Source organism: Coffea arabica, chromosome 11c (genome assembly GCF_036785885.1).
Source record: "Coffea arabica cultivar ET-39 chromosome 11c, Coffea Arabica ET-39 HiFi, whole genome shotgun sequence".
NCBI lineage: Eukaryota > Viridiplantae > Streptophyta > Magnoliopsida > Gentianales > Rubiaceae > Coffea > Coffea arabica.
In genome coordinates, this window is record NC_092330.1 from 40,508,749 (window position 1) to 40,535,886 (window position 27,138).

General features: G+C 36.8%; 4 protein-coding genes across 5 annotated transcripts; 2 read left to right on the plus strand and 2 right to left on the minus strand.

Moving 5' to 3' along the window:
* Positions 1-7,129: 7,129 nt before the first annotated feature.
* LOC140016587 (uncharacterized) lies at positions 7,130-7,834 on the plus strand. The gene is made up of 2 exons (XM_072070153.1): positions 7,130-7,421; positions 7,524-7,834. Exons 1-2 carry the CDS (start codon positions 7,130-7,132, stop codon positions 7,832-7,834), a joined length of 603 nt encoding a protein of 200 aa, XP_071926254.1.
* A 1,644-nt stretch (positions 7,835-9,478) lies between these two features.
* LOC113717327 (uncharacterized) lies at positions 9,479-11,649 on the plus strand. 2 transcript variants are annotated; one of them, XM_027242125.2, is made up of 4 exons: positions 9,479-9,865; positions 10,159-10,291; positions 10,700-10,828; positions 11,431-11,649. In XM_027242125.2, exons 1-4 carry the CDS (start codon positions 9,711-9,713, stop codon positions 11,452-11,454), a joined length of 441 nt encoding a protein of 146 aa, XP_027097926.2. In that variant the 5' UTR covers positions 9,479-9,710; the 3' UTR covers positions 11,455-11,649. The 2 variants fall into 2 exon arrangements, with proteins under 2 accessions (XP_027097926.2, XP_027097925.2); XM_027242124.2 differs by having other exon boundaries at positions 9,481-9,865; positions 11,424-11,649.
* Positions 11,510-13,009, minus strand: LOC140016932 (uncharacterized). The gene is made up of 2 exons (XM_072071211.1): positions 11,961-13,009; positions 11,510-11,840 (listed from the first exon to the last, which is right to left on the minus strand). The coding sequence occupies exons 1-2, from the start codon at positions 12,672-12,674 to the stop codon at positions 11,745-11,747; spliced, it is 810 nt and encodes a 269-aa protein (XP_071927312.1). The 5' UTR covers positions 12,675-13,009; the 3' UTR covers positions 11,510-11,744.
* Positions 13,010-14,183: 1,174 nt separating this feature from the next.
* Positions 14,184-20,155, minus strand: LOC113716630 (uncharacterized). The gene is made up of 4 exons (XM_072070366.1): positions 16,544-20,155; positions 16,371-16,458; positions 14,907-15,034; positions 14,184-14,725 (listed from the first exon to the last, which is right to left on the minus strand). Exons 1-4 carry the CDS (start codon positions 19,831-19,833, stop codon positions 14,452-14,454), a joined length of 3,780 nt encoding a protein of 1,259 aa, XP_071926467.1. The 5' UTR covers positions 19,834-20,155; the 3' UTR covers positions 14,184-14,451.
* Positions 20,156-27,138: the final 6,983 nt, after the last annotated feature.

Genomic DNA, 27,138 nt, shown 5'->3' on the forward strand with positions numbered 1-27,138 from the left:
TCATTAAATTGTTGTGCACTTGATGTCTCAATAGTTATTTATTCCGCGTTTGGATCCTAACAAGTGCTATCAAAGGTTGGTTACGAGACTGGGCTACTCACGAGCAATAGAGCAAGGTTCATAGTTGGATCCTGATTAACTATTGAGATCAAATGAATTGGCGACTGCTATTAATTGAATAATTTAATGGGTGATATCCTTGTTTCAATGGTTTAGCAAGAAGCATTGACGGTGAAGGATGAAAAATCGAAAAGCATGGAGATACTTGACGATGAATCTAGGCAGGTGATTCAAGAGTCAAGAAAAAGGTAGAATCCAATGTTGATTTTGTATATGAATCGGTGGAGACTTTCTCACACATCCAATAGTTGATATTTCATCCCGGTGAATTTTAGATTTTGATTAAATTTTCTGGGTAGTGTGGCACGTGTCCCAAAGAAACAAAGATATCTAATTTCATGCGCCTAAAGACTCTGATAGTTACGAATTTTTTGTTTTAGGTAGAGTTTTGAAAACCATACATAGCAAGATAGTCCTGAGGATGGGAAGAGGTATGGTGATTTTACCACTTGGTTGCCTCAATAGTTAGGGTTAAAACTCACAGAAGGGGATCCCAAATTGTAAGTGGTGGTAAGAAGAAATCCTGTAGAGGGAGACGTTGAATTGAGACACCTTCTCACGAGTCAACTGGAGGTTGGACTCGGAGTAACTACACATGTTTATTTGCCGATTGAATCAATTTGATATCAATACTGTATTGATTCGAGTATGTAGTTCGGTACCATATTATTTGATAGTTGAAGGCAAATGATTGTTAAAAGAAATTTTCGCCAAGGTGAAAATTTATTAGGAAATTGGCTTAATTTCTTTTAGACAGATTTCTTATTTTGTGTGAAAGTAATTAGTTTTCTAATTGATTTTAGTTATTTGAAATATTAGCTAAGGAATATTTTATTTATTTTAGGATTAGAAGTTATTTCCTACAAGTGTAGGAGTTAGAATTGCTTTTCTATTATTATTTGGTATTTTTAGCCAAAAAATGTTCTCTATAAATAGTTGGGTTGGCATACTATACGAGAGACACACAAGGGCATACAAGAAGCGACATGTAGCCTTATACATGGGGTGGTGAGAGAGGGTTCTAGGAAGATGAGAGATAGTATACAAGAGTTGAATTTGAATTCAAATTGTATTCTTGTATAGGGTTTTTCTCTCATAATAAAGAACGAGATTTCTCTCCGTAGACGTAGACTCAATGGTAGAGTTGAACCATGTTAAATATTATGTATTGTTTATCTTTCATACTTGTTGCTTGTTTCTCATTAAATTGTTATACACTTGATATTTCAATAGTTGTTTATTCCGTATTTGAATCCTAACATTTACTTATAAAGGATTCTGGTTGAACTCTCTCATATGTAATTTGATTTATTTCTCTTTTTTGTTATGGAAAAACAGAGGGAAGAATTAAGGGGAAGTAATCATATAAAGATTGGATTTCACCTATCGAAATCAAGAGGCATCCAGGTTGTAATTTCTTTATTCTTTTTTCATTTTTTGTTTGATTTATCAGTTCTGATTATTGTTTTCTTACAAGTTGGAATATGTTCTTTGTCTTTTAGTTTGATCTTTTCTGCCTATAGGTTTTAATTTCTTAATTCTCTGGTTCATGACTTTGCAACCCTAGGAAAAATCAGAAAACAGGAAACAAATAAAAGAAAGGCAAAAAGATTTAATTTTCTCTATGTGTTTTTAAGTTATCTGGATGCTTCAAAAAAGAAAAAGAAAAAGAAATTCAATGCAAATACTAAATGACCTCTATTACAGTCTTTGATTTGTCCTTGGAAAGAAAATTTCTTTAGCTTGCTAGACATCAATTCTTTCTGGTGTGCTCTTAAAGTTTGGATTGCCCAAGTCTTGTTATTAACTGTAGCTTTGCTCGTTTCAATTAACTTTAGACTTGCTGTTTCAATAGTTCTAAAATTGTCTTCAAACTCGTTAATGTCATCTAATCTGTTTGTCCAGAGATGGGGAAAAAAGGAAGAATGACTAAGAAGGGTAAGCATATTACATACGAAGAACATGGCGGCTTCTTTGATATCGATGGGCTGTGCAACATATGCGAACGCAGCTGTGGGAACCATCAAGCCATGATCAAACATCAGAAAGAAAAACACAAGAACTACAAGGTTTTCTGCAATCACAAGAAGTGTTGTCATAGATTTGAAAATTTTGATGCCATGAATGCTCACAAAATAAGGAAGCAGTCAGGTAAAAAATTCTAGGGTCTATCGTTAATCTGTTTTGTGTCATCCTTGAACACTATAAGTGCCTACAAATGAACCTTTTAATATCTTTTGTCATTTTAAAGTTAACAATCAATTTTTTTTTCTTTTTGTTGGTATTCTTCTAGAAATATGGCTGCAGGAATTTTTAGCATTATCATGGATAAACAACAGGGGAAAGTGAAAGATGATTTTAGCTCAAATGCTTAATTGTTAGGTCTGCAAAAATTGTGCTGAAAATAGAAGCTTTCTATAAAAAATTTCCCTTCTATTAGTGCCCCATTTTTATTAGTGTCTCCACATTGAGGACCAAAATTGCATCAATATCCAATGTATAAGGACAACTAGAACATATCATATCATAATAATTGTCACCAGAATCACTTCCATTCATTATCCTCAAGTTTTTTTTTTTGTACATAACCGTAAACCTTATTTTCACACAAACTATACAAATTTCAGTGTTTTTTCCTTCCTTCTTGAGGGATCATTAACATTGGGACCTGCTGGTTGATGGTTTCCATCCGCTTATGCTTGTGACCAAGTGCAACAAAAAGCCATGACTTGCAAATAACGCTAAATCGGATGAAATCAGGGAGTATTAACTCATTCAAAATCATACCAAGAACATCCCTTTGCAGCTCTGCCCAACTTTTACCTTCTCCTCCTCCAGGATCTGTTGACAAACTACTCGCCGTAATTAACTAAATTCTCTCAAACCATTACACAAAGCTCTCGCCTTTTATCCCTAGACTAGAAAATCCAAATTTTGGTAGAAGAAAAGAAACCAACAAAGGACCAAATAATATAGGCAAAGAATCCTCTAATGCAGCGAAAATCTAGTAAAAGAAAACAATTCAGACGAAGAAATGCATAAACCGAATCTCGACAGGAAATGAAAAACAACCCAAAGAAAAAGCTAAAATGGTATGAAAAGGAACAATTTTACACCGTATATTTACACGCACCTGATGGGAAGTTTCTAGATTGATACTTCTTATTTCAATCGGAATGGGATTACAGAGGCGGATTGAGTTTCCATTGAAATTCAAAAATTTTTGGGACAAATGTTTGACGACCGTTAGAGCAAAGTTCGATGTGACAGCACGTGTGTTTATTCTAACTTCCGCTAGGCCGGGCTTCATTCATTCTAAGGCCTGGTGTGCTTATTATAGAGCCCAAATAGTCAAATTGCACGCACAGACATGTGTGTGTATATTACTTAAAAAAAAGTAAACTATACTAGTAGTGAGAAGTATTTCTTGTGATTATGAATTTTGATCTTGGATAATCCCTTTTTTCAGATTTCTTGTTTGCTTTTGTAGTTACAGTTTATATTTTATTTAAGGATTAATCTTCTATACACTGACAGTGTATACACTTTCACCATTAGATGTATGACACATAATTCGAATTTGAATTTGAAACTCAAATTTTGCATATATGTGTCGTATATCCAACCATAATAGTATATACACCGTTAATGTGTATAATATTTACTATTTATTTAATAGCTAAAAAATAAAATTTATAATCTACTCGAGAGCAGTTTTAGCTGATTCTAGTTATTTTCTATTTTAAAACATACGAGAACCAAACTTTCAAAAAGTTTTTAGATTTCTTTAAATAGTTCTACCTCTTTTATTTATTTAATATTACTTATTTTCTGTCATGCAAATCAACCAGTTTTAGTAATTTTTTTGTTTTTTTGTTAGCTTATTCACTAGTATCAGAATGCGTTATCATATATAATTAGAAATACCATTTGATATGCGTATTTTTACTATCTTCATGAACATATTGTTATAAAAAGTTCTTTTTCACTTTATTTTCTTCTATAACTTATTAACATGTACTCAAAACTTCTTCCGAACTCGAGCTTTGGTTCATATGCATCATCACTAGGAATTAATAGAAATCATGCCACCAATAGCCTCCTATGTTGTTGATCCCGGCGAATGGAAGTGAACAACATCATAATTTATGGAGTGTTTTTGAGGATAGTAAGGTATATTATTGTCTGTTACCAATTTCGTTCAACAAAAAGTGTTGTGGTTGCTCTTACGACTGTTGGGTTTTTGCTGAAAAAGATTTAGCCATCACATTGATTAATCCCTTTCCTGGGAAGACCATACAGCTTCCTTCTGTAATGAAAATCCCTCGTTTTGATCCTCCTTATGATAAGAAGAATGAGGAGAATTCGATTGATGAGAAATCCCTGACAATGATCTGGATGAGGAGAATAAGGGTTTAGTTTGACTTGAAAACTTGATTCATAAGGTAGTCTTATCCTGTAATCCTTATTTGCATTCAATTATTATATTGTTGTTGCAATCCATGGAATAACACCCATGGTTGGATTCATAAGGTTAGAAGAACAATCCTAGCAGTTTGTACTAGGGGTGCAAACAAATCGAGCCGCTCGCGAGCGGCTCGATTCGAGCTCGACTCGAGCTCGATCAATATCGAGCTCGAGTCGAGCTCGAGCCAGAATCGAGCTCGAGCTCGAGTTCAAAACATTAAACTCGTTAGCTCGCGAGCTTGAGTATATATATATTTATTTTTTTTATTTTTATTTTTAATAGTAAAATTACATAAATATCCTTAATATTTTATTATTTATTAAGAAAAAATATTATTTTATTAATTTTTTTAAAAATAAAATAATTATTTTTTATTTTTTTCGAGCTCGAGCTTGAAAATTACCAGTTCGTCGAGCTCAAGCTCGAGTTCGAGTTCGATGAAATTAAGTTAAGGCTCGACTCGATAAGGCCAAAACTCGACTCGGCTCGGCTCGTTTGCACCCCTAGTTTGTACCTGTTAGTAATATTCAATTTTAGAAGGGAAGGTTATATGCTGTAAATTGTTACAAGAAGCTTGTTGCTGTTGACTACTTTTCTAGTAACGATTCATCAGGCAATGGGAATTGCTGTGGCGATTCATCAGATAACTGAAATTATGGAGATGCTACTTGTGAGGATGAAGATGGTAGTGAAGACAGCTCACAGCTACGATGGTAATGGTAGCTATCAAGGTGATGCTTCAATGGAGCACTTGATAACACAACATCCTACACGTTGGTCTGAATATTCTACAGTGTCACATATAGTTGAATCATTGGACAAAGAGCTACTATTAGTCCTAAGGATTTATCTTGTCATGTGTTTTCCTTTTGAATCCCAAAACATTGTAAGCGGGTTAATGATAGGAGTTATTAGCAATGTAGTAAGTCTAGTGATGTTTTTGAAACCCAAATTGAAATTCGACATTATGTTTTGTGACAACATTAATGTCTTTATAACTGGTCATGGCAAAAAAAAATGCAAAAAAAAAATGAAAAATAATTGTGACAACATTCAAATTAATCACAGTACAAGTTAGACAAAATGAAAGAATAAATGACTACAAGTAATCTGTTTTTATGTGAAAACAATTATGAAAAGATTCAAATTAATCCCAGTATAGGTTAGACGAGTATTATGAAATGGCCAATCCCAAGGACAATGAAGGAGCTGAGGGGATTCCTGAGATTTACAGGCTATTACAGGAGGTTTATCAAATATTATGGGATTATTTGCAAGCCCCTGATTGAACTATTCAAAAAGGACAGCTTTACATGGAATGCAAGTGCCCATGAGGCTTTCTTAACTTTGAAAAACATAATGTGCACTGCTCTTGTCTTAAGGCTACCAGATTTCCAGAAGCCTTTCACTGTTGAAACAGATGCAAGTGGAGGTGGGATTGGAGCTGTACTGATGCAGGAAGGACATCCCATAGCCTATCTGAGCAAGGCCTTGTCTTCAAAGAGTATGGGACTGTCAGCCTATGAAAAGGAATTGTTGGCTTTGGTTATGGCAGTAACCAAGTGGAGGCACTATTTAGTGGGATACCATTTTGTTATCAAGACTGATCACCAGTCTTTAAAATATCTGTTGGATCAGAGGCTCACAACTACACTACAGCACAAGTGGCTCACTAAGTTGCTAGACCTAGACTATGAGATTCAGTATAAGAAAGGGGTGGAGAATAAGGTGGTAGATGCTTTGTCCAGATTATATGAGGGAAGACAGGATGATCCTGCTGCTACAGGATCATGTCTAGCATTGTCGACAGTAAAGCCAAATTGGATGCAGGAACTCCAGGATAGCTATTCATCAGATGAGCATTGCAGGGATATTATTGCTCAGATATTGTTAGACCCCACATCTCAGCCCAAGTATGAGTGTAATAATGATCTACTAAAATATGATGGTAGGATTTATGTGGGATCATCTTCTGGCCTCAGGGACAAGATCATACAAGCCTTGCACTCTTCTGCCTTGGAAGGGCACTTAGGCCAAAGGGGGTGTTGGCAAAGAATCAAATCCCTATTCTATTGGCCTACCATGAAGTAAGATGTTATTCAATTCATACAGTCCTGTGACACCTGCCAAAGGTATAAGGCAGAACATGTACATGCTCCTGGTCTACTGTAACCATTACCTGTTCCTCGAATGGCATAGACACATCTGACCATGGATTTTATTGAAAGTTTGCCAAACTCTCGGGGCTATGATACCATACTGGTGATTATTGATAGACTCACGAAGGTTGGACATTTTATAGCCTTGGCTCATCCATTTACTGCCAAACAAGTGGCTCAACTTTTCCTAGACAACATCTTTAAACTGCATGGTTTACCTGAGTCCCTTGTCACTGATAGAGACAGGATCTTCACCAGCACCTTTTGGAAGGAGTTGTTCAAATTATTAGGAACTGGTCTGCATTACAGTTCAGCTTATCATCCTTAGTCTGAATGCCAAACTGAGAGGCTGAATCAGTGTGTTGAGGCTTATCTCAAATGTATGATTGGGAAATTTCCAAAGCTTTGGAGTAAATGGCTGGCAAAGGCAGAGTGGTGGTATAATTCTTCTTACCACTCCAGCCTGCAGTTGACTCCATTTGAGGTATTGTACGGCTATAAACCTGTGTCCCTCCCACTTGGCCATTACTTAGGCACAATAGTTCCTGCAGCAGCCCAACTTCTTCAAGAGAGGATCAGAATTTCCAGCAGCATTCGAGACCACTTGGCTAAGGCTCAACAGAGGATGAAGTTCTTTGCTAATCAGCATCGCACAGAACAATCTTTTGAAGTAGGTGATTTGGTATTCCTCAAGTTGCAGCCCTACAGATAGCAGACTATTGCCATCAAGAAATGCCTTAAATTAGCTGTCAGGTTCTATGGCCTTTTTCAAGTAGAAGCTAAGGTACGACCAGTGGCCTACCGCCTCAAATTGACTGTAGAAGCCAGAATCCACCCTGTCTTCCATGTGTCATTGTTGAAGAAAAAGATTGGACCAGCACAACAGGTGTCAAAGACTTTGTCTGAATTTGACAATACTGACCAATATCCCATACAACCAGAAGCTGTTTTGCAAAGGAGAGTAATTTTGCGCAATGGACAGCTAGTCATTCAGCTTCTAATCAAATGGTGCCAATTGGGAGCGGAAGAAGCATCTTGGGAAGATAAGGATTTCATCATATCCCAATTTCCTCATTTCCAGTCTTGAGGACAAAACTTATTCTTTGGGGAAGGCAATGTCAGGATAGCAGGAATTAACACTGTGACAATGACGTTTTGATGCAACTAAGTAGCATATAAGAATAAGTAACACGGTATCGTTCAGCTAATCATTTAGTGGGACGATGTCATTTAGCCAATTAGTTGAGTCGGTGTAGGAGCACATGCTCCATAACAGAATTAGTTACGTAGAAGTTGTTTCATCCGACTTGTATAAATATGATTGGGCCAAGGATCCATGTAAGAAAGATATTAACTGAATTTCATTTGTCCCTCTCCTCTCTCTGTCTCTTTGTCTCTCTCTCTTCTCTTTCTTTCTCCTTCTTCACACGCTCGCCTCTGCAATTTCTTCTCATCAAGCTCATCCGAGCTTGATTTTTTCCCAAATTCCTCGATTATGCAAATAGGATCCTGACATCGAGCCGCTCGCGAACCAGTTCGTTTGCAGCCCTAATCATAACTTGTAAGGTAATAAAATATTTTCTGCAACTCTTACCAGAGTACAAAGGCGTGAGACCCTCCAAATATTTCTAGTACTTCGTTATATCAAGTGTTTAGAACCACTCTATTTGTAGGCTTTTACTATAACTTGTAATTGTAATTCGGTCAAATTTTGGATTATTAGGAACTGAAATAAATTGGGCTTAGCTTCTAATTGATCTTCTTGATTTGGGACAAATTGAGGGGTGTAATAGGGAAATTAAGCCCAACCTTTTTGTTCCATAAATTCTGCTACAAGCTTGCTCTAGCCAATGGTCCAAGGTCACGAATCATTAAATGGAAAATACTTAGGACGAATCATTATAAACTTTTGCTTTGGAAAGAGGGGAACGTAGGGATGGCAATGGGGCGGGGTCAAATAACTCCCCCCGTCCCTCGCCCTATCCCCTGCCTATTGCCCCCCGCCCCGTCCCGTTTCCCCCGCGGTCCCCGCAAGAAAAGAAATCAACTTATCATAAAATGTTCATTTACAATAATTCATTGAATTTTTTATTAGGTTGCACTTGATTGCCTCTCTATATATATCTGACTTTTCAGTTACCAGCATATCTCCTGACCGAAATATATCATTTGAAGTTATTTCAGCATTATACATATATCCATGGTTATCTTTTTTTTTTATATAATACTAAAATCTTAAACCATTTAATTGCCGTAAAACGAGTATTAGTACATAAGATATCAGAGATTCATATCCAAAGCCACAGCATACCTTTACAACAACATAGAGCTTTTCCCATTAAGTAATAGCATTCACAGGTTTCCTGAACTAATTAGTTAAAGATGACCCCTACCATAATAAATTATATCCATGGCTATCTAAAAGGATTGAACAACTCAGAAATTTATGCACACAAAAGCCTAGTATATGAAGCAAAAAAAAATCAGAAGCAAGCCTATACGAAAAGCAAAACTCTCCTCATATGTCCAAACATTTTTTAGAACAAACAGGAGAGGGGAAGAATTTTCAAATACTAACCAAAAATACCTTGAACAGTTAGAAATTTTGTTACTTTTGTATATTTATATATATATATATATATTTTTTTTTTTTTTATGCGAGGGATGGAGCGGGTGTATGTTGCTCCATCCTCCGCCCCGTTTTAAGGCGGGAGTAAATATTTTGCCCCTGCCCCGCCCTATTTGTACTCCCGTGGGGCGGGTACCCGCGGGTTCCGCTTCCATTGCCATTCTGAGGAGAACGTGTGGTATAGAAGGAGTCACCGGCGTCGTTCTAGCTACGAATATGTACTATTAGCCATATTATCCTCTATGTTATCTATTTTTCTAATTAGACCCCTGAATAAAGAAAAATTAACTAACTAAATATCCAGTAATTCAGTCATGCTCTTGCCAAAGAAAAAATGGCTTCAACCACATGGGGGTTTGATGCTTCTGTCGGCTTGAACACTCCGAATATCTCAGCATTCACCAACCATAAACGCCATCTCCCCGTTACCTTTCTTTCTCTCCCACCCTCCTCCAGACCACCACCCAATTTCGTTATAAAATCTTCAAGGTAAATTTTCCTGCTTTGCTCAAAATTATTATAACTTGCTAACCCATAAAAAAAAAATCAATGTTTATGCCTATGCATGTTCTTGAACCTAGACATGTTTTCCTTATTTTGTTGTTTTTTTTTTACATTAATTTGGCCTAATTTTTACTGGGATTCTTTCTAATATATTTCTACTGAGTTTTTGCGTTAAGATAGTCTCGCCTTTAAAGCAAAGATTTTATCTTTCTGTGCTTCTATGCATATAAATGCGGCACCAATGCAGAGTTTCTTCCATAATTAATTGGGTTTTGCAGGTCGAGGGTTTGCCAAAGAAAAATAACATCAAAGCAGTTTCTTGGCGTGCCAGTATTGTCTTGTTTAGTGGGAGATAATGCTGGTGTATACCCAGAATCAAGGGAAGCCTCAAATTCAAGTCATTCTCCACAGGTATTTGAATACTTTTTTGTTGTTACCTTTCTGCAATGAATTTATTTATAATGTCTGTTGATATTATGTCAGTGGTTAAGAGGAGCAGGACTAGTGGATTTCAAATAGCATGTTTCATACATTTATATGTGCACATTTTTGGAAATTTGTGCGCTATCTGAATTGTTTACTAGCTATAATATTCCACGCTTTATTGTGTTGTATAAGAATTCTCTCCTATCAATATGCAAAACCGGGTATATGTTCTTGCTATTTGACCTTGTTGCTGCTGTTTTTAAGTGTGAGTATCTCATTACTTTACATATGGTTGAGGAATTAATTATGCTTTCTGAATTTTTCTGAAGTGTTTTCTATTTCTGAAGTGCATCTTTTTCTACTTGGTTTTGCTTAGCAAATGTTCGCTTGCAGGATGCAGCCTTTGATATTAAACTTCCAAGAAGGAGTTTATTGGTGAAATTCACTTGTAATTTATGTGGTTCAAGATCAGAGAAGTTAGTAAACAGATTAGCCTATGAAAGAGGAACAGTATTTGTGCAGGTATTTGTACATTGATTCTTGACTATGTCCTTTTTGGGTCAGTTCAGCCATTGATTGCAAGCCATTAATTGTTCTACTTTAGTTTATAACTCAGGAAAGAAAATACTTACGGAAAAAAAAAGAAACTCAGGTAAGAAACTAAGATAGTCAAAAGACAGAACAACATTCTGTTGCCTTTTTATCTTTTGGCAAGAGAAGAAAGTGAACTAATCATATGATGCATCAGAGTTTGGAAGTTCAATAATGAATTTTTCATGTCTCTCGCTGCCTTTTTTGGTTTGATCAATGTCTAACAATGGGTTGTACTTTGATTCCAACAATTCTGTCCTTCTTTCTTATCATAAAGCACCTAAAGTGATTTTAGTTCTATTCTCTCCATCTCTGTTACTCTTTCCATTTTCTCCTTTTGAACCATGCCATGGAATTTGATTATCCACCAAGAGCATGTTTCTTAACTGGTGTGGGGATGAAGCTCTGGCACTTGTTGCGGGATAATTTAGTTACTGATGAGAAAGCAAAGCATATTATATTTTGACTATTTTTCTCATTTGCGTCCTTGCTGCTTTGCTTCCTGACTCATATTGCTACTGTTCAGTGTTCAGGTTGTCGCCAACATCACAAATTAGTGGACAATCTTGGACTGGTGGTTGAGTATGATTTCAGAGAGGAAATGGATTCAGATTCAAATGCAAATAGATGTTAATGGAAGTTTCATTCCACAATCAAGATGCATTATGGCTGTATCGTAGTTACATTTCATATTTGTTTCATATCGATTGACAAATGAAATCAATTTGAATATCTGGAATCATGGTTCTGCAGTCCCGTTCATTGAATTATTTACCATGAATATCCTGCTTCTAAATTTCTTCTCATGTATGGCTACACAATGATGCCTCTCCAACACAGTTTCTAATTAGTTGATGATAACTAATAGAGCAGTGATTGCTAATCCTACGCCGGACCACATACTTGATCTTCCTTGAAGCCGCAGAAATGATGCTGCTCCGTTCTGAAACCAAATGAAGAGATATGTGTTATCTTGTGAAATATTGATAATCATTCAATCAGTGTATTAACTTAATACACAAAGTAGGCATTTTGCATTAGCACTTGTTGGCAGACACATTACCAAGTCAAGAGTGGGTGATGGTGCTGGTGTGGTTACAGCTGAACCTTCAACCGTAGGTGGTGCAGGAGGGCTTGGGGGTGTGGGTGCTGGTGCTGGTGCATGATGCCTCCTGTGCTTCCTCTTTCTTTTATGCTTGTGTCGAGCTGGCGCAGGCAAAGGTACTAACTCTGGCGCTGGGGCTGGTGGTTTAATAGGTGGAGCTGGGGCTGGGGTTGGTGGGGCCTTAGGTGGTGGAACCGGCGCAGGTACTGCTGGTGCTGGGGCTGGTGTTGCGATCACTGGTGCAGGTGCTGGTGGAGGTTGGACTGGAGGAGGAGGTACCTGCGGTGGAGGTACTGCAGGTGGCAATGCTGGCGGTGAAACAATGGGGGCTGGCGGTGGCGATGCTGGTGGTTGTGTTGGACTCGAGACAGGTGAACTTTGTGGTGGCTGTGGTGGAGGGGATTGAGGTGGTGGTGTTTGTGGTGGGGGAGATTGAGGTGGTGGTGTGACAGGGCTCGAGGCTGGTGGCAGTTTAGGTGATGGTGATGTTGTAGGAGGATTAGATGGAGCTGCCGAAGTCACAGGTGGCTGTGTCGTGGCTGCAGGTGGGTTAGAAGGTGGAGGTGTAGTGGTTGGAACATTAGAAGGAGAAGCTGCAGGTGCTTGTGCGTTGGCTAAGGCTAGAAAAACAGCAAAAGATGCTGAGAGGAAAAGCCACGGAGATGTGGCCATTTTGTGTTGTTTGGACTGATTGACAAATTGGATCTTATATATACAAGTATGCAGTTCCAGACACCCTTGGAGTAAAGGGTTGGTAATTTGGAGGGAGAAATGTAGTTTTCCTGTGAGTGCTACAGCTCCCCTATTGATTGTCAAGTTAGATCAGTTGGGAAGGCTAATGATAGAATGGCATAAATTTGGGCTTCGTAAAATGGCAATCATGCGTTGACATATGCTTCTAGATATTGAAAAAAAGAGTATGGTAGATTCTTGCTTTCAGAATGTCTCCTGAGTTCATATCTGAGATTCTACGATCTGTCAACCCTCCATTTTAGTCTATTTTTAACTGCTGATAATTTTGTCACTAAAAAAGAAAAGCAAGAGAAAGGGGGGAAATAATTACTGACATCTTCTGTACTAAGATGTGAGAACAACAAAGATTATGAAAGCTTAACCTTGAGGTTGATGCAGAAAATCCTTAACCACTATTTATTATCATCAACAAAGAATGTGGTGTAGTAGAGGCAGTTGATTAATGGTAGGTTATGTAAAGATTATGGTGCCAGCGTTGTGCCAACAAAGACTGCTTACCATCCTTGGACCACCCACTGCTAATCGGCGGTAACAGAATTCATGATTAGAACATGAGAACTGAACTTGGTTATGGAGTCTTTATCAAATTCAAGAATAGCCATTCAAGCTACCATCTTTACAGCATTTCTTGATCTTTTTTCCCTGTCGTGCGTAGCCACTAATCTTCCCACAGCAGGAGTTTTAAGCCTCTTGCTTTGAATTGATGCACCGAACTTCTAACAAATCCAACACTTTATTTCATCACTTACTCTTTAAGCTAACAACCTTTTGCTCCTGAATCTAAACTTGAAACTAGGTTTACATGATCTCTGGACAACATTCATTGAAACGAAATCTGAAACATGTTCAGTTGGAACCTAAGCTAATGTTACCTCAGAGAAAACACATTTGTGATTTGCTTCTTATAAATGGAGTAAACAACTCGTATCTGTAGGCTTACAACCCGTAAAAACGAAATTGTTTGTAGCAAAAAGCCAATTAAAATAACTAACTAACCCTCAAGTTTACTTCAAATTAGGAAAAAAAATGTCAGTAAATTAAATTATTAACCATTTCTAATGCCTGACATCTTGACGTTCTAGAACCCCTTGTTTTCATGTCACATCTTATTGTTGAATGATTTTTACCAGCAACTCATTCGTGTCCAGTAAGATGGAAAATGACTGTGTTTAAACTTGTGTGAAAGCTCATTTTCTCAAATTAAGTTCCAACCATCACACCGACAGCTTCTTCGTGTTGAGGATTTTGTACTAGGGTTCAAACTTAACATGACTTGTTAACGGACCTTCATCACAATACATACAAAAGAAGATTGTTGGGGGATCTTCAATTCAAAACTTAAAGGTTCATAAGTTTCTAAAAAGCTTTATCACAGAGGAAGGGATGTATTAAGTTGCTAAAAGAGCTTCATCACATAACACTTCCGTGGAAGACAAATAAGAAAGTTTAGTTGGTGCATTGACATCATGTCTTTCTGCAACAATGTGATTCCCAGAAGCCAAGGCGCTACAACATTGCGACTACCAGACACTATGGACGCCCTTAGAAAATTTTCTCCAAAAAAGGGTTCCTACATCCCCTATCTCATCTTTCCTTTGTAGAAACATGAGAATGAACACAAAGTTGGATTTTTTGACAGCTTAACTTCTAAGACTCTATTTTACAGCATCCATAATGAGTCACACCATCTGATCAATTACAAGCAGAACATAAGATGGAACGCATCATGAATCTTGGTCAAAAACCTTGACGGGTGATGGTGTGAAATGGGCAAACACGAAGGTGGGGTGGTTGCTTCTGATTTATTGTCCTTCTTTCTCCTCAGTTGAAAGAAATGCTGCATTGTGTCAGCACATTCTGCTGCCAGTACTCCACGTCGAACTACTATTTTCGGGTGAAAGGGATGAACAGGAGCAGGAGGCTTATCTGATAACTCCAATCCACTTCCTCCCTCACCATTTGGGAAAAGCCTGCAGATTATTGATGAAAGATCATACAAGGAAAGCAAAAAGGGATGTCCAAACAAAGTACTCCATAGTAATTATCGAGAAAGGTATGCAGACAGGAGAATTAAGTTCCTATTGCACCAATGGAAAAGAACTATGGAATTTCTTCGAGCACAATCTAGAGAAAATATATGATATTGCTTACCTAATCCAGCTCCCATCAGCTCCTAGAAGCTTATTAGGAGCTCCCCAAACGACAGTGTCAATTCTAGCTTGAAGTATTGCTCCAGCACACATGGGGCATGGTTCAAGGGTAACATACAGTGTCGTTTCCTACAAACAAAGAAATTTGAATAACAAATGGCATTGCTCGACTACTTGCAGAGATCAAGGTGCATGTAGTGCTAGAGATAAACCAACTAAAGTGTTCCTTTAACACAAATTGAAAACTTCAACCACAAAGTGACTAACACAACTATCACAACTGCATAAATGGCAGTCTAAACACAAAAATCAGAGGCCCACCTTTTTACCATTCTATAACTCTAGTTAGAAGTCAATAACAGGGTGATGTTTATAATTTATGAAAAGTCAAAATCTTGGCTTGCTTGACTGAGTAGGAATATATAACGAAATCACAGTAATAAGAAACAAATAAGTAGATGGATTAGAAGACATAGTATGATATTCTTTGATAAACATGCAGAACTCATGGAAAACCAAACTAGTGCAAACATGCATTCAAGTTGGATTATATAGTAGTTCGTTGCAGTAGTAATGAAAAGCACTTCCTCAAGAGAATACACGAAGTTTTGCTTGAGTGGATGGCCTAGTTGCTCATTGTTTTGTGCCAGTAACAGGCAGCTGAATGATTCTTGTCAAATACAGGTAGGAAATACAAGCTCATAAATAGGTCTACGCATGATCATTACACTTTGGCCCGTTAAAAAATTGAGGATAGAGTTTGTAAGGTTTAAAGGACCTAATACTCACTCAATTGCAGGAGAAACAGGATTCTGTGTGAAGGAGCAAAAATCCAATTTAACTTCCCCTCCTATTTCAGACTTCTCAAAAAAACACCAAACTCAAGGTTTAGATGTCTCCTCTTTTCTTCTAAATTTTCAACCCAACCATGTGCTCCAGTTGATTTTATTACAGTTATATTTTAACTTGAAATGGACAAGCAAGAGAAAACTATATTACTGGGACTTGGGTACAGGAGCACAGTGAATACGGGCACTCCAGTTTAAAAGTGAAGAGTCCAACATAGGTACAAGTAAAGAGTCACATTACATAGGGAGAAAATATGTTGGTCCCCTTTCAAATTACACTTTGGCATTTAGAAATAGTAAACACATTCTTATATGGAAAAATACAACTTCTATGCGGAGCCCATAATCCACAGCTCAGATTGCACCAAAATCATCCAAAATTAGTTAAGTGACATGCATATACTTTTTAAGGTCCTCCAAAAGTTAATGCAACTATAACACATTTTGCAATACTTATAGTCTATGTTCTATTGTATCTATACACTCACCATGCTTCTCATATAGGCATTAAAAACATATAATTTCACAATTTACTAACGATCTATGAAGTTCCAAAGTCATCTGAAAAGGGTCCTTTTGAGAATACAATTGAACCATAAGAAGTAGAAAAAGCTTACCGAGAGTCTCCATGTCCGAAGTAAGTTTGATGCCTCCCGTATGCAATTTATTTCCGCATGAGCAGTGGAGTCACGCAACTCTTCTACTCTGAAATATCATATGAATTACCTCAAATAACTGCTTCCAATAATTTTAAAAAAAATGTAAAAATGACAAACAAACTACAACTTACAGGTTATATCCACGAGCAATTATCTTCCCATCTCTCACCAGCACAGCACCAACAGGCACCTCCCAACTGTCAGCAGCTTTTTTTGCTTCTAACAGTGCTTCCCTCATGAACATTTCATCAACCCTTCTTTGCTCCATTTCAAGCCTATATGCTGCCTCCCATTCATCAAACCTGTCTTTTACAACTTGATCACTCCTTCCAAGTTTCCGTCTTTCCAATTCCTCGTTCTTGCTCACAGACCTAGGATTTTCTGTCAGAGTAGTTGGAACTGGTGTATCAATCTGTACAACTGTGCCACTGCCTGATCCTTCAGCTTTCCTAGATGCTGAGTTTTCTCCTACAACAGGCGATCTTCTAAGCTGCAAGGAAGGCAGTGTAACTGATGATTCTGCTGCTCTGCTTTCAGGAAATGAAGCTTCAGACTTCCTCTCAGAAGTTGTTTCACCAGTACGAAAAGAATTCCTTTGAATGGATGAATCTCTTTGCAAGACGCTTGATGAGGACAAGGATCCTCCTCCTGTCTGCTTCATCTCACCTTTTGAACTTGATAAGCTGGAAACCTGCCCTTGACTTTGAGAACAAACTTTTTCGTCTTGCTGCTGGTTGACAGAAGTTGATTCTTCTGTTAAGATTACCCTATCTCCTTTTGTCTCCAAATGAACATTTTCATCAGGGTCATGGCCAGAAAACCATGTTTCACTACTCGTAGATTGATTTGGGGAACTCTTTCCACCTGATTTTGCCGTTGAACCATGTTCAGAACGTGAAGCCCAGCGCAAGCGAACTATATCTCCAATGATGTTCCACAAAGACCTGCCAGTTCTCTTGACGATGGTGGTCCCATTATTGTTTTCAGTCTTTATTCTTCCTGTTTCAAGATGTTCCTGCATAGATGGTTCAGCTACATCCCAACTTTCATCTGAAGGGCCTTTGATTCCAGAACTCTGAGATAAACTCCTAGAGTCCTGTTCCCTTGATTGAGAAACTCTAGAGCTGTATGCATTAAGACTATCCTTTTCCTCATGCACCAATTTTGTTTCATACGTTTTCTTCACATCACTGGGTTCAGAGGTAGAAATCTCATTCCTCACCTTCTGAACATACTCTTCAATATAATGAGCAGAAGATTTTTGTAATCGATCAGCTGATCCAAGTGCATCTTCATGTGACAAAAATTTCTCAGGCTCCCCCTGGGCCTGATCGCCTGTAGTGTGACTTTGTTCATGTAATACAGTAGAGCCATCAGCACTTTGTTCAGTTGCTGATCCACTTGCTGATTCACCATGAACTGAAACTCTGACTAGTAACTGAGAAGGAGGTTCTGTTACTATACTGGTTCTTTCATTATCAGCAGCCACATCAGATACACCATTTTTACTTTTTGTAGTCATCTCTAAGCGTTCTCTCAATCCAAGATCTGACTTATGAATAGAGCTCGATTTTGCTTCGTGTTTTTCCATGCTATGTCGAGTTTCCTTCTTTGAAACTGAAGTACTTTCTGAATGCACATTTTGAGTCACTTGGTTATACTTTTCGTTCGAGTCCAGCAATCTGCTGCTCTGGCCAGCATGGCGATATTGCTCTTCTCTGTTGTTTACAGAATTCGGGTCCATACTTGAATAATCTTCCTGCTTCTTCATTCTAATTTCAGATTGTCTCACTGCACTAGACATCCCTCTAACGTCCATTTCTTGAATTTTTGATACTTCAGTGAGTTTGCTCGAGTTCCTCCTATATTCATCTTCCCTGCTTAGGTGACCAGCTGCAATATGATGGTCACTTTCTTTTCTCTCAGAACTCATGGATTTCGAAGAACTTTCATTCCTACCATGATAGAGCTTATGGAATGCAGAAGAAGTTTCTGTATCAGCAACATGAGCCTTGGACATCTCTGTGAATTGTTTAGATTTCATTCTTGTTTCGCTCTCATGTGTTTGCCCGTGCTGCTCTCTGGTTTCCCTATCAAATTTCACCGCAAAGTTCAATTTTTTGTTCTTATCATCAAACCTCGCACTTTCTCCATAAGCACTTTGTTCGATCTCTCTATACCTTGATTGCTTGTCTGCAAGTTTCTTGCTCAATTCGGTTTCTTCCATGGAGACATCAGTAAGCCTCTTCTCTGATTTTTTTCTCCATTCACCCTCAACAGCAGATGATGCTCCAGAAAAAACCACTTGAGTATTTTCTTTTCTCAACACATCCCCTTGTTTCTTTGAATAATCGCCGTGCCTATGATACTCTTCCTGAACCTCATCAGACACAACTCCTTCATTCCTTCTCGAGTCTCTCATGTATCCTCTTGATAATTCTCCCTCACACTCGTCCTGCTCATGCTGAGCTTCACTATCAATCTCAAAATCACCCGAAGAAAATGAGTAATAAGACGAACAACTTGATCCATTTTTCCTGACCCTTTGCCCATGGTCCAGTCTTCTGGACAAATCTTCCCCCTCTTCAACCCTCACCCTTTCTCTCCAATTTTCCCTCAAATGTTTCTCCCTTTCTTCCTCTCTCACTTTTTCTGCTCTCAACAAACTGTCCCTCTTATCCTCCTTAGCCTTCATTCTAACATTCTCCCTTCTCAGTAGGATGGCCCTCTCTTTTTCTCTCCTATCATCCTCTTTCAGCCCCATTGCCCGCTCCTTCAACCTAATCACCTTCTCTTCATACTCAAACTTAGATGGACTCTCCAAAACACCCAAATCACCATTTTTCGTCCGTCTCCTCAGATTATTCTTCCGGCCATTCCCTCTCTTCTCCACTTTGACCTCCCTAGACGACTTCCTACTTCCCTTCCTAATACTATAGCACTCGTCACTAACATCCTCAGCCAACAAATTAAGCATAATCTCAACCTCATCAATTCCATTACTATCATCACAAAAATCACTCCATTCACTCTTTTCCTCAAAAACCATCCTCCTAATCCCCCCTTTTCCCAAATTCCTCCCCTTCAAAATGTAATCTTTCTCACAGTAACAGCTTCTTCCAACATCAAAAGGCTGACATCTACTACTAGTGAACCGGTCTAAACCATTCAAGATCAGTTTTTTACAGGGTGACCATTGAATCAAATTAGACTGCCTTAAACCATATAAAAAGCTAGGACTAGAAATGGGAAATCTGCTATACAGCGAATTTCCACAACAAGAACAACATGATGATGATGAATACAATAACAGGTTTCGATCAATTCTATCATTTAAGCAGCAAGAATAGTCATTGAAGGAAAATGAAAATGGCCCTTTACACCTTAGTTGGAAACTTGAGCTTATATAAGTGTTCTGCATTGCTTCCAGTGTGTGTTGTGCGTGTGGAGGGAGGGATGGAGGGAAGAACAGAGTTACCTGGAGATGAGATGGGAAGTGGGTTTTGACAGAATCTTTCTCGGATTCGTTAAGCTGGAGTAGCAGTCGAGTAAAAGATTAGAACACATGTGATGATGAGCCTGCTTTGGATCAGATTGGGAAAATTCAGCACTTCGTTTTTTATTTCTATTTTTAGTTTTCCCCCTTTATTTCTTTCCCCTGTGGGTTCCTTTTTTGCTCATCGAAAATCAAATTGCACTATTGTAGTGCTACTCAATTGAGTCGAGTTAAATTGAACTGAGGTAAGAGTTTATCATTTCCTTCTACGGCTTAAATGTTAAATCCGGGTGGTATAATAAAATTTGTGGGTTCCTGCCATCAAAAAACTGAAATGAAAATTTTGCCTGATTTTTTTTTTTTCTTTTTTTGGCCCCTTCCCAGCATTCATAATCCCATACTATTTTGATTAGGGTTGAAGATGATGCCCGTGAGGATAAAATATCACCAGCTTAGTTGTTTAATTTCTTTTGTACTAAAATAAATCGGCTAGTGGTACTTTATTATTGATTAGCATTGCAATAGCATAATTAAAACTAAAAGCTTAATCTAGTGAAGGCCTTGTTCTCGTTGGCTTTAGATTTTACCAAATGTGGTTATAGAAATTGGGTAGGGAGAATAATTGTTTTTTGTGTGATTATAGATTTTATCTTTTTTTAGTCATTAAAAATAATATATAATCAAGTAATATAAAAGCAATCAAAAATAAGTTTTCAGAATCTATAATTAATTAAAATAATCTTCTTCTTTTTTTTTAGTGTAAGCAGGAGGACTAGAACCGAGACCTCTTGCTCACACGTCTCTCCCTCTGTATCATCCAAATGAAAGCGAGAATTTATAATTAATTAAAATAATCAAACGAGATCGAGCCCTTAATATCTTATTTCCTTGATCTCGTTTGCTCAAGAATTTTCCTTTAGGCATGGAATGGGTCATGGTTACGTCAATCACCCCTGTAAAATGTTACACTAGGCCCAGTACGAAGCAATCTCGTTTGCCCGGATTAAGAGTTAGCTCAGGCATTTTAACTTGAAAGCCCAACATCATTCCACACAAACATTTATTGGGCCTTCCAAAATCACTAATGACAATTTATTGACTATTCCGTAAGATAGTCATTAAAATAAGAATTCATCTTTTCTTCTACTGTCAATGTTATATTAGCAATTTTGAATTGCAGTTCAAATTCAAATTTGAATAACATGTCGTGAATCAAAATCTGTTAATCTACGCTATCAATCTAAAAAGATGAATAACAACGTTATGCATCAAAATCCGCTAATATACACTGTCAGTCTAAAAGATGAATCCTCGAGATAAACATGTTTTCATCACATCACCTCAACATCTAGTTGCATGAAATGGCATTCACTTGATCACAAAGGGACGTCTGCTTGTTGGGTAATTCATCACATCACTACTCATAAAAATGTCTCAATTAACGAAGGGGACATGTCTGGGTCAGCCCGTTGTCCTGCCCGCCCAAATTCTTCTACAAACTAGTGCTACATAATTTTGGGAGAGATTTACTTTGAGGACGAAAATTTAACATTACAATTGTTTTGCCTCAAAAAGTTATATCAACAGCCACATTATGCCATGTATATTTTTTTTTATTTCAAACAAAGAGAAATACCTAATTCTCTAATAATTCACACGATGCTGACATTGTTTTTATAAACACAAAGTTTTGGGAAGTGTATTTGCAGATTGGAATTTATTTAAATGTTACAAAAGCTATATGCCTGCTGGATTTATGTATTTGAGATTATTACAAGGTTTGCCTAGCTAGCTTGTCCTTTCATGCTTCTTCGTATAGATGAACAACAAAATAAACATTTTAGAGATACAAAAAGATAAAAAAAAAAAAAAAAAAAAAATTTACTACTAGAATTCTTAGAAGGATCTTTGATTTACTGCATAAGTAACTTAGTAAACACATTAATCAGGCTATTGTGAGGATTTTTGTTCGACCCTAAATCCATTTGTTCTCCTCTAGGTTTGGAGTCTATCCTTGTCCAAAAAATTGAAAAAAATAAATGAAAAAGGGAATATGGATGCCCTAAAAGAAGAATCAACAGGATATTGACATTGGTTTTCCAGCAGCACACAAGCTCCAAATTGACAGACCAAAGCAAATGATTCTCAAGGCATAATGCCGTCTTAATATCACAACAAACATAAGAAATGTCCAAAAGCCCATTGGAAGTTGTTAAACTAAGCCTGCAAAATGCACAACATTGTAGCAGAAGTACAGGTTCTTTATCAAATTACCACACGACTTTTGCCTTTTGTTTTCTAGTCATAAGCAACAAACAACAATGGTGGTCTTATTAATGTTGCCTAGGGGGAGGAGACAGATTATGAGATAATCAATTTCCTGCACTTGTGCTTCTGCCCTTAAATAAAAAACACAGAAGAAAAATGCTAGCTGTAGCATCTAAAGCCATATAATATATCCAACCAACATTTTGTCTTATCAATGGCAAATTGGCAATGCGCCATCCATTTTATTTTTTTATTTTTTTTGCCGAATTGCAGGCCATTGTTCTAATGGCAAACTGGCTGCCAAATGAAATGGGACAAATTTCAGTCTAAATATTCAATACCCTTGTCAGAACCTAATGAATGCCGTCAGAGAAACAAAAAATTGTTTGTTGCAGAAATGTACTTTGAGAAGGGTAGTATATGCAGATACGTACATGTTCTTTGAGTCATGGAATCTAAGGATACCCGTCCCAATGTGCAAGTGCATTCTGTCAGTCTCTTGTCTTTTATTTTTTATTTTATTTTTTTGGTTACTTTTTTGGAGTTTTCAGGCTAGGAGAAACTTGCAAACTTTCAAAAAACTCGTCCTTTTTGTGGTTATTACCATCCATCCATTCACTCTATAATCTCCATTGTCATATTGGTTTATACAGTACTCCCTCCCTCCGTCCCACTTTGATAGTCCTGTTTTTTTTTTCGCACAGTTTAAGAAAAAGTAATTAATTTTGTTGGAAAAGTAGATTTAGATTGTTATTTTTCTAAAATACCCTCACATTAAATAGAGTACAATTTTATGAGAACTTAAATTGATGGTAAAAAGAGAATCAACTCTTATTAAATGGAGTAGGTTTACAGTAACAACAACTTATATTAAATAAGGGTATTTTAGAAAAATTAAAATACAACTACATTCTTCAATTGGAAAGCAGGACTATCAAAGTAGGACGTAGAGAGTATCATGCATTTATTTATTTATAACGAGTAATCGGCTAAATTTGCAGTAAGACTGAGTTACTTGTGAGACAAATAGGCAACATAAAAGTTTTCTTATAATACAAGTTACTTGCGAGACAAATAAACAACATAAAGTTTCCTCAGTCATTTTATTTTCGACTTGGTCCCTCATCAATCAATGACTATGTCACAAATTCGGTAAATAGAAATAGTCAAGAAACGCAACTGTTTTTGAACGAGAAGCTTATTAGTTTAGGTCATCTTTTGTGTGCCCTTTAATGTATAGTGTGTACATCTCCACTCTTGAACACGGATTTTACTTTTAATATACTACAATTCAAATTAAGTAAGAGCGTCTGGAATGAAAAATTTGTCTACTGATATCTTGCGCACCATTCTAGATGAAACGTTTACTAATTCCATTGGTGGATTGGTCCTTCGCAGTAAGCCACCATATGCAGCATCCTCCATCGATTTCTTTGTTAAATTTTGAGAGGTTGAATTAGCCAATTTACGTTAAGTGCTACTACTATAATAGTTTAGCTATCTCCTATATCGCAAAACTAGACGCAGTTATTTCTCCTTCAGTCCATTGTCTCAATTTTAGTAAAGGAAAGTTACTCTGGAATTTCCTTGCCATTGCGAGGAAAAAAAAAAGAAACAGAAGATGGAAATGGCTCCGAAAGTCCAATATTGGGATCAGCGTTATACACATATGTATACACTTCTACCCGGGGATTGGATTGGTCAAGCAATCAACAGTCGACTAATGCAGCGACATCGTGTGGTGCCCGTAGTGGTGTTGTGAGAAGAATTGACTAAAAAATCACGGAAGTCAACTCCAATGCGCTTGACCTTAATGCTGTTATACATCGAGTATTGACTTCAAAGACTTTTCAGAACTTTCCAGGAACGAAGAACTCGCCACAAGTACAATATAGTATGATTAATTAGCCTCTAGAGCCTCAAATTTGATGAATTAATTGGAAATTCCAAAGAGAAAGAGAAATAAATACTCCCTTCGTCCCATTGAAAGTGTCATATTTTTTATTTTGAAATATTCCAAAATATTTATCATGTTAAAAGAGTAAAAACAACTTTTAATTTTTCTTTCTAATATAACTCTTCTTCTAGCCATATATGCATGTTGCCATTCAAATTTAAATTTTTAATTTGTAAAGATAAAATTGGAAAGAAAAGTACAAACATCACAATCAAATTACTATTTTTAAAAAGTTGAATTTCTCAAACATGACTAAATAATTCGAACAGAGGAAGTAACACGTCGTATGGATCCATTCTTGAAATTTCAAATCCAATATTCGATTCTTGAATTGATAGTAAGAAGAATTTAAGGAGAAACTCTTCTCACTCTACATTGTTTTTTCTATGGCTGTAATTTTCAAGATTTGATTGAGGTATGAAAGGCCAAAGGTTTCATATTGGAAAGCATTATTGATTAATGCAAGAATGACACGAAAACGATAATAGATTTGGAGCTGCATGGGAAATGACGATGAAACTTCTGCTGAGCTTCTTCCAAAATGCTAATTGTGATGAATTTACCAAGGAAATGGGATTTCCATGCGAACACAGAAGGAGGGGCTGACCCAATACTAGAACCGTGCTTAAACGATTGCACGATTGATGTAACATGGAAGAGGTTACATCATTGATGGCGGTACGTTTCAACTACCCCAGACACCAGATTTTGATTATCGACGCATGCCAATTACCAAGGCTTGTTCTTTTCTTAAAAAAAAAAAAAAAAATCTACCATTATTTAATTAAGTGGTAGAAGAATTGTGGGACAAAGGCTATGCAAAGAGGCCACACACCCCTTTTGATGTGCTCTCGTACTATTGATTGGAATAAAAAGCTGATTCGTAATCTGATCCTAATTTCACCCTAATCAATGCATCATTGTCATCAAGTACTTTCAAATGAATAGTACAGCAAACTTTTCAAGAATCAATAATGTTCCTCCAAATCAACTTGCTCCCACCGTCATGGGTTGGACCCCGGAGGATAATGTTTATTTGTCTGCTTCCAAGTTTTGTCCGAAGCTTGTGTTTGTGTGCTAAATAATAAATATGGCTGAAAAATGAGTTCACGGACGTTGATAGTTTCATTATCCAAAGTTTGTTTCATTAGTTCAGTCTTCTCCTATCTTCTAGTACTGTTAACTACCTTCTCTTCTTCTTCTTCTTTTTTTTTTTTTTTTGGATGGAAATGATTATCAATCAAGTTAATGATTTTCTCGGAAACAAATTTAATCAATTAGAAGTTTATAATCTTTTATGAGACTCGTCTCAGAATCAAAATTCCACAGTTCGGAGCAAATTTTGGAAACATGGCTCTCCTTCAAGGGATAGCTTCTAGTTTACATAAAATGGTTTGGGGGAGAAAACTTCGAGTAATTTGATAGGTATTTTTTTCGAGTAAATTTTATATATACTGACGGTGTATACACGGTTAGATATACAATACATATGCAAAATTTGAGTTTCAAATTTAAATTCAAATTATGTGTCACACATCTAATAGTAAAAATATATACACCGTCACTATATAGAAAATTAATTCATTTTCTTATGACAATTTGAGTCTTGGGGAGCCAATAAGCCCGTTAAAAAAGAAATGGATCAACTATTAATACTTGAAGATTATCACCCATCCCCTGAATTGGAATATTTTTTCACCAAAAATTTATTCTTTTGTTAAATTCATAACACTGTCCCTACTTTTTATTCAGAGCACCAAATAGATAAACCGTGATTGATATATGTGGTTCAACTTAGACCTTTATTTGTGGAGAGAGATACAGATATTCTCAAAATGGTGAACCCTCTAGGGCCATCATTTGCTTGAAGTCTGGCGAGGTCATGGTTGTCGAACTTCCTAGCAAATTACTGAAAGATGTATGGCAAAAACTCCGAGAGGAAAAAGAAAAGAAGAAAGCAAAAGAGAGGATATTCAAATAACCATATTGTCTTGTTATTTTTGTATTTTTCTGGGCTACTAATTTATTCGATTTGTTGGTGTTTTGCATGTTTACAGTGGGTACAAATGACTAAAGAATGAATACTGAATGGACCAACCTTTTCCAGCCATTTTTAATCTAAACAAGTAACTGTAATACTTTATCAACTATTGGTTCCCGCATCCCTGTGGTGCTGATAGACGTACGTAATAACCTCCCTACATGGATTACGTTCAATTTCCATTTTTGCCTTTAATGTAACTGATGATGGCTTCTCCCAGATGGTCGAATAAGCAAACAATTGGACATGTATCAAATTCCAAACTAAGAAAGGTAAGGCTACCAATTACGTAATACCTAATTATCAAGCTACCAAAAATAAGTTTTTTTTTTTTTCAATGAGTGTTCATTGGATACTCGTTAATACACCTAAATTTTATTTAACATACAGTGTATACAAATACTAATAATTATTGTCTTCTTTTATATTTATACACTTTTTCTAATTAATCTTTATCTTTTCAAAAATTTAACGCCTGAAATACATCTAAATCCAATAGAGATCCGTTAGACGAACTAATAATTATATATAAACAATACACAGCGCCCTACGAGTTTTAGATAAATCAAAATAAATCACGTTGTTACTGTCTCCAAATAGAAAGGAGGAGTTACGAATAGAAAAGTAAAAATGGATGTAGCTTTCTTAATTAAAAAGAAGGATTTAAGGTGTTAATTATTTTGAGAAGAGGATTATTAATTTGGGAAAGTACCATAAATGTGAGCTTGCACATCTAGCTAAGTATACTAACAAGTGCCTTTTAGGCACCATGAAAAAAAAATTTCTTAAAAAAAAAAACCCTTATTAAGAAGGTAAATCATATCCTACTCTCCGAGAGCTCTAGACTTGCAAGTCCACAATATTGATCAGTAGCAATCAGGTTGGCCTATGATCGATGCCCAGACATTTAACCAACGACTTACATTGATCATCTTTCTGGTACACACTACACAGGGACTTAAAT

Coding starts and splice junctions, on each gene's coding strand:
- LOC140016587 (XM_072070153.1), top strand. CDS start 7,130: ATGATTGGGAAATTTCCAAAGCTTTGGAGTAAATGGCTGGCAAAGGCA. Junction 7,422..7,523: donor AGAACAATCTTTTGAAGTAG/GTGATTTGGTAT, acceptor TTTTTCAAGTAG/AAGCTAAGGTACGACCAGTG.
- LOC113717327 (XM_027242124.2), top strand. CDS start 9,711: ATGGCTTCAACCACATGGGGGTTTGATGCTTCTGTCGGCTTGAACACT. Junction 9,866..10,158: donor TTCGTTATAAAATCTTCAAG/GTAAATTTTCCT, acceptor TGGGTTTTGCAG/GTCGAGGGTTTGCCAAAGAA. Junction 10,829..11,423: donor GAGGAACAGTATTTGTGCAG/GTATTTGTACAT, acceptor GCTACTGTTCAG/TGTTCAGGTTGTCGCCAACA.
- LOC140016932 (XM_072071211.1), bottom strand. CDS start 12,674: ATGGCCACATCTCCGTGGCTTTTCCTCTCAGCATCTTTTGCTGTTTTT. Junction 11,841..11,960: donor CATCACCCACTCTTGACTTG/GTAATGTGTCTG, acceptor ATTTGGTTTCAG/AACGGAGCAGCATCATTTCT.
- LOC113716630 (XM_072070366.1), bottom strand. CDS start 19,833: ATGCAGAACACTTATATAAGCTCAAGTTTCCAACTAAGGTGTAAAGGG. Junction 15,035..16,370: donor TTCGGACATGGAGACTCTCG/GTAAGCTTTTTC, acceptor CTTTGTTTGTAG/GAAACGACACTGTATGTTAC. Junction 14,726..14,906: donor GCTGATGGGAGCTGGATTAG/GTAAGCAATATC, acceptor AATAATCTGCAG/GCTTTTCCCAAATGGTGAGG.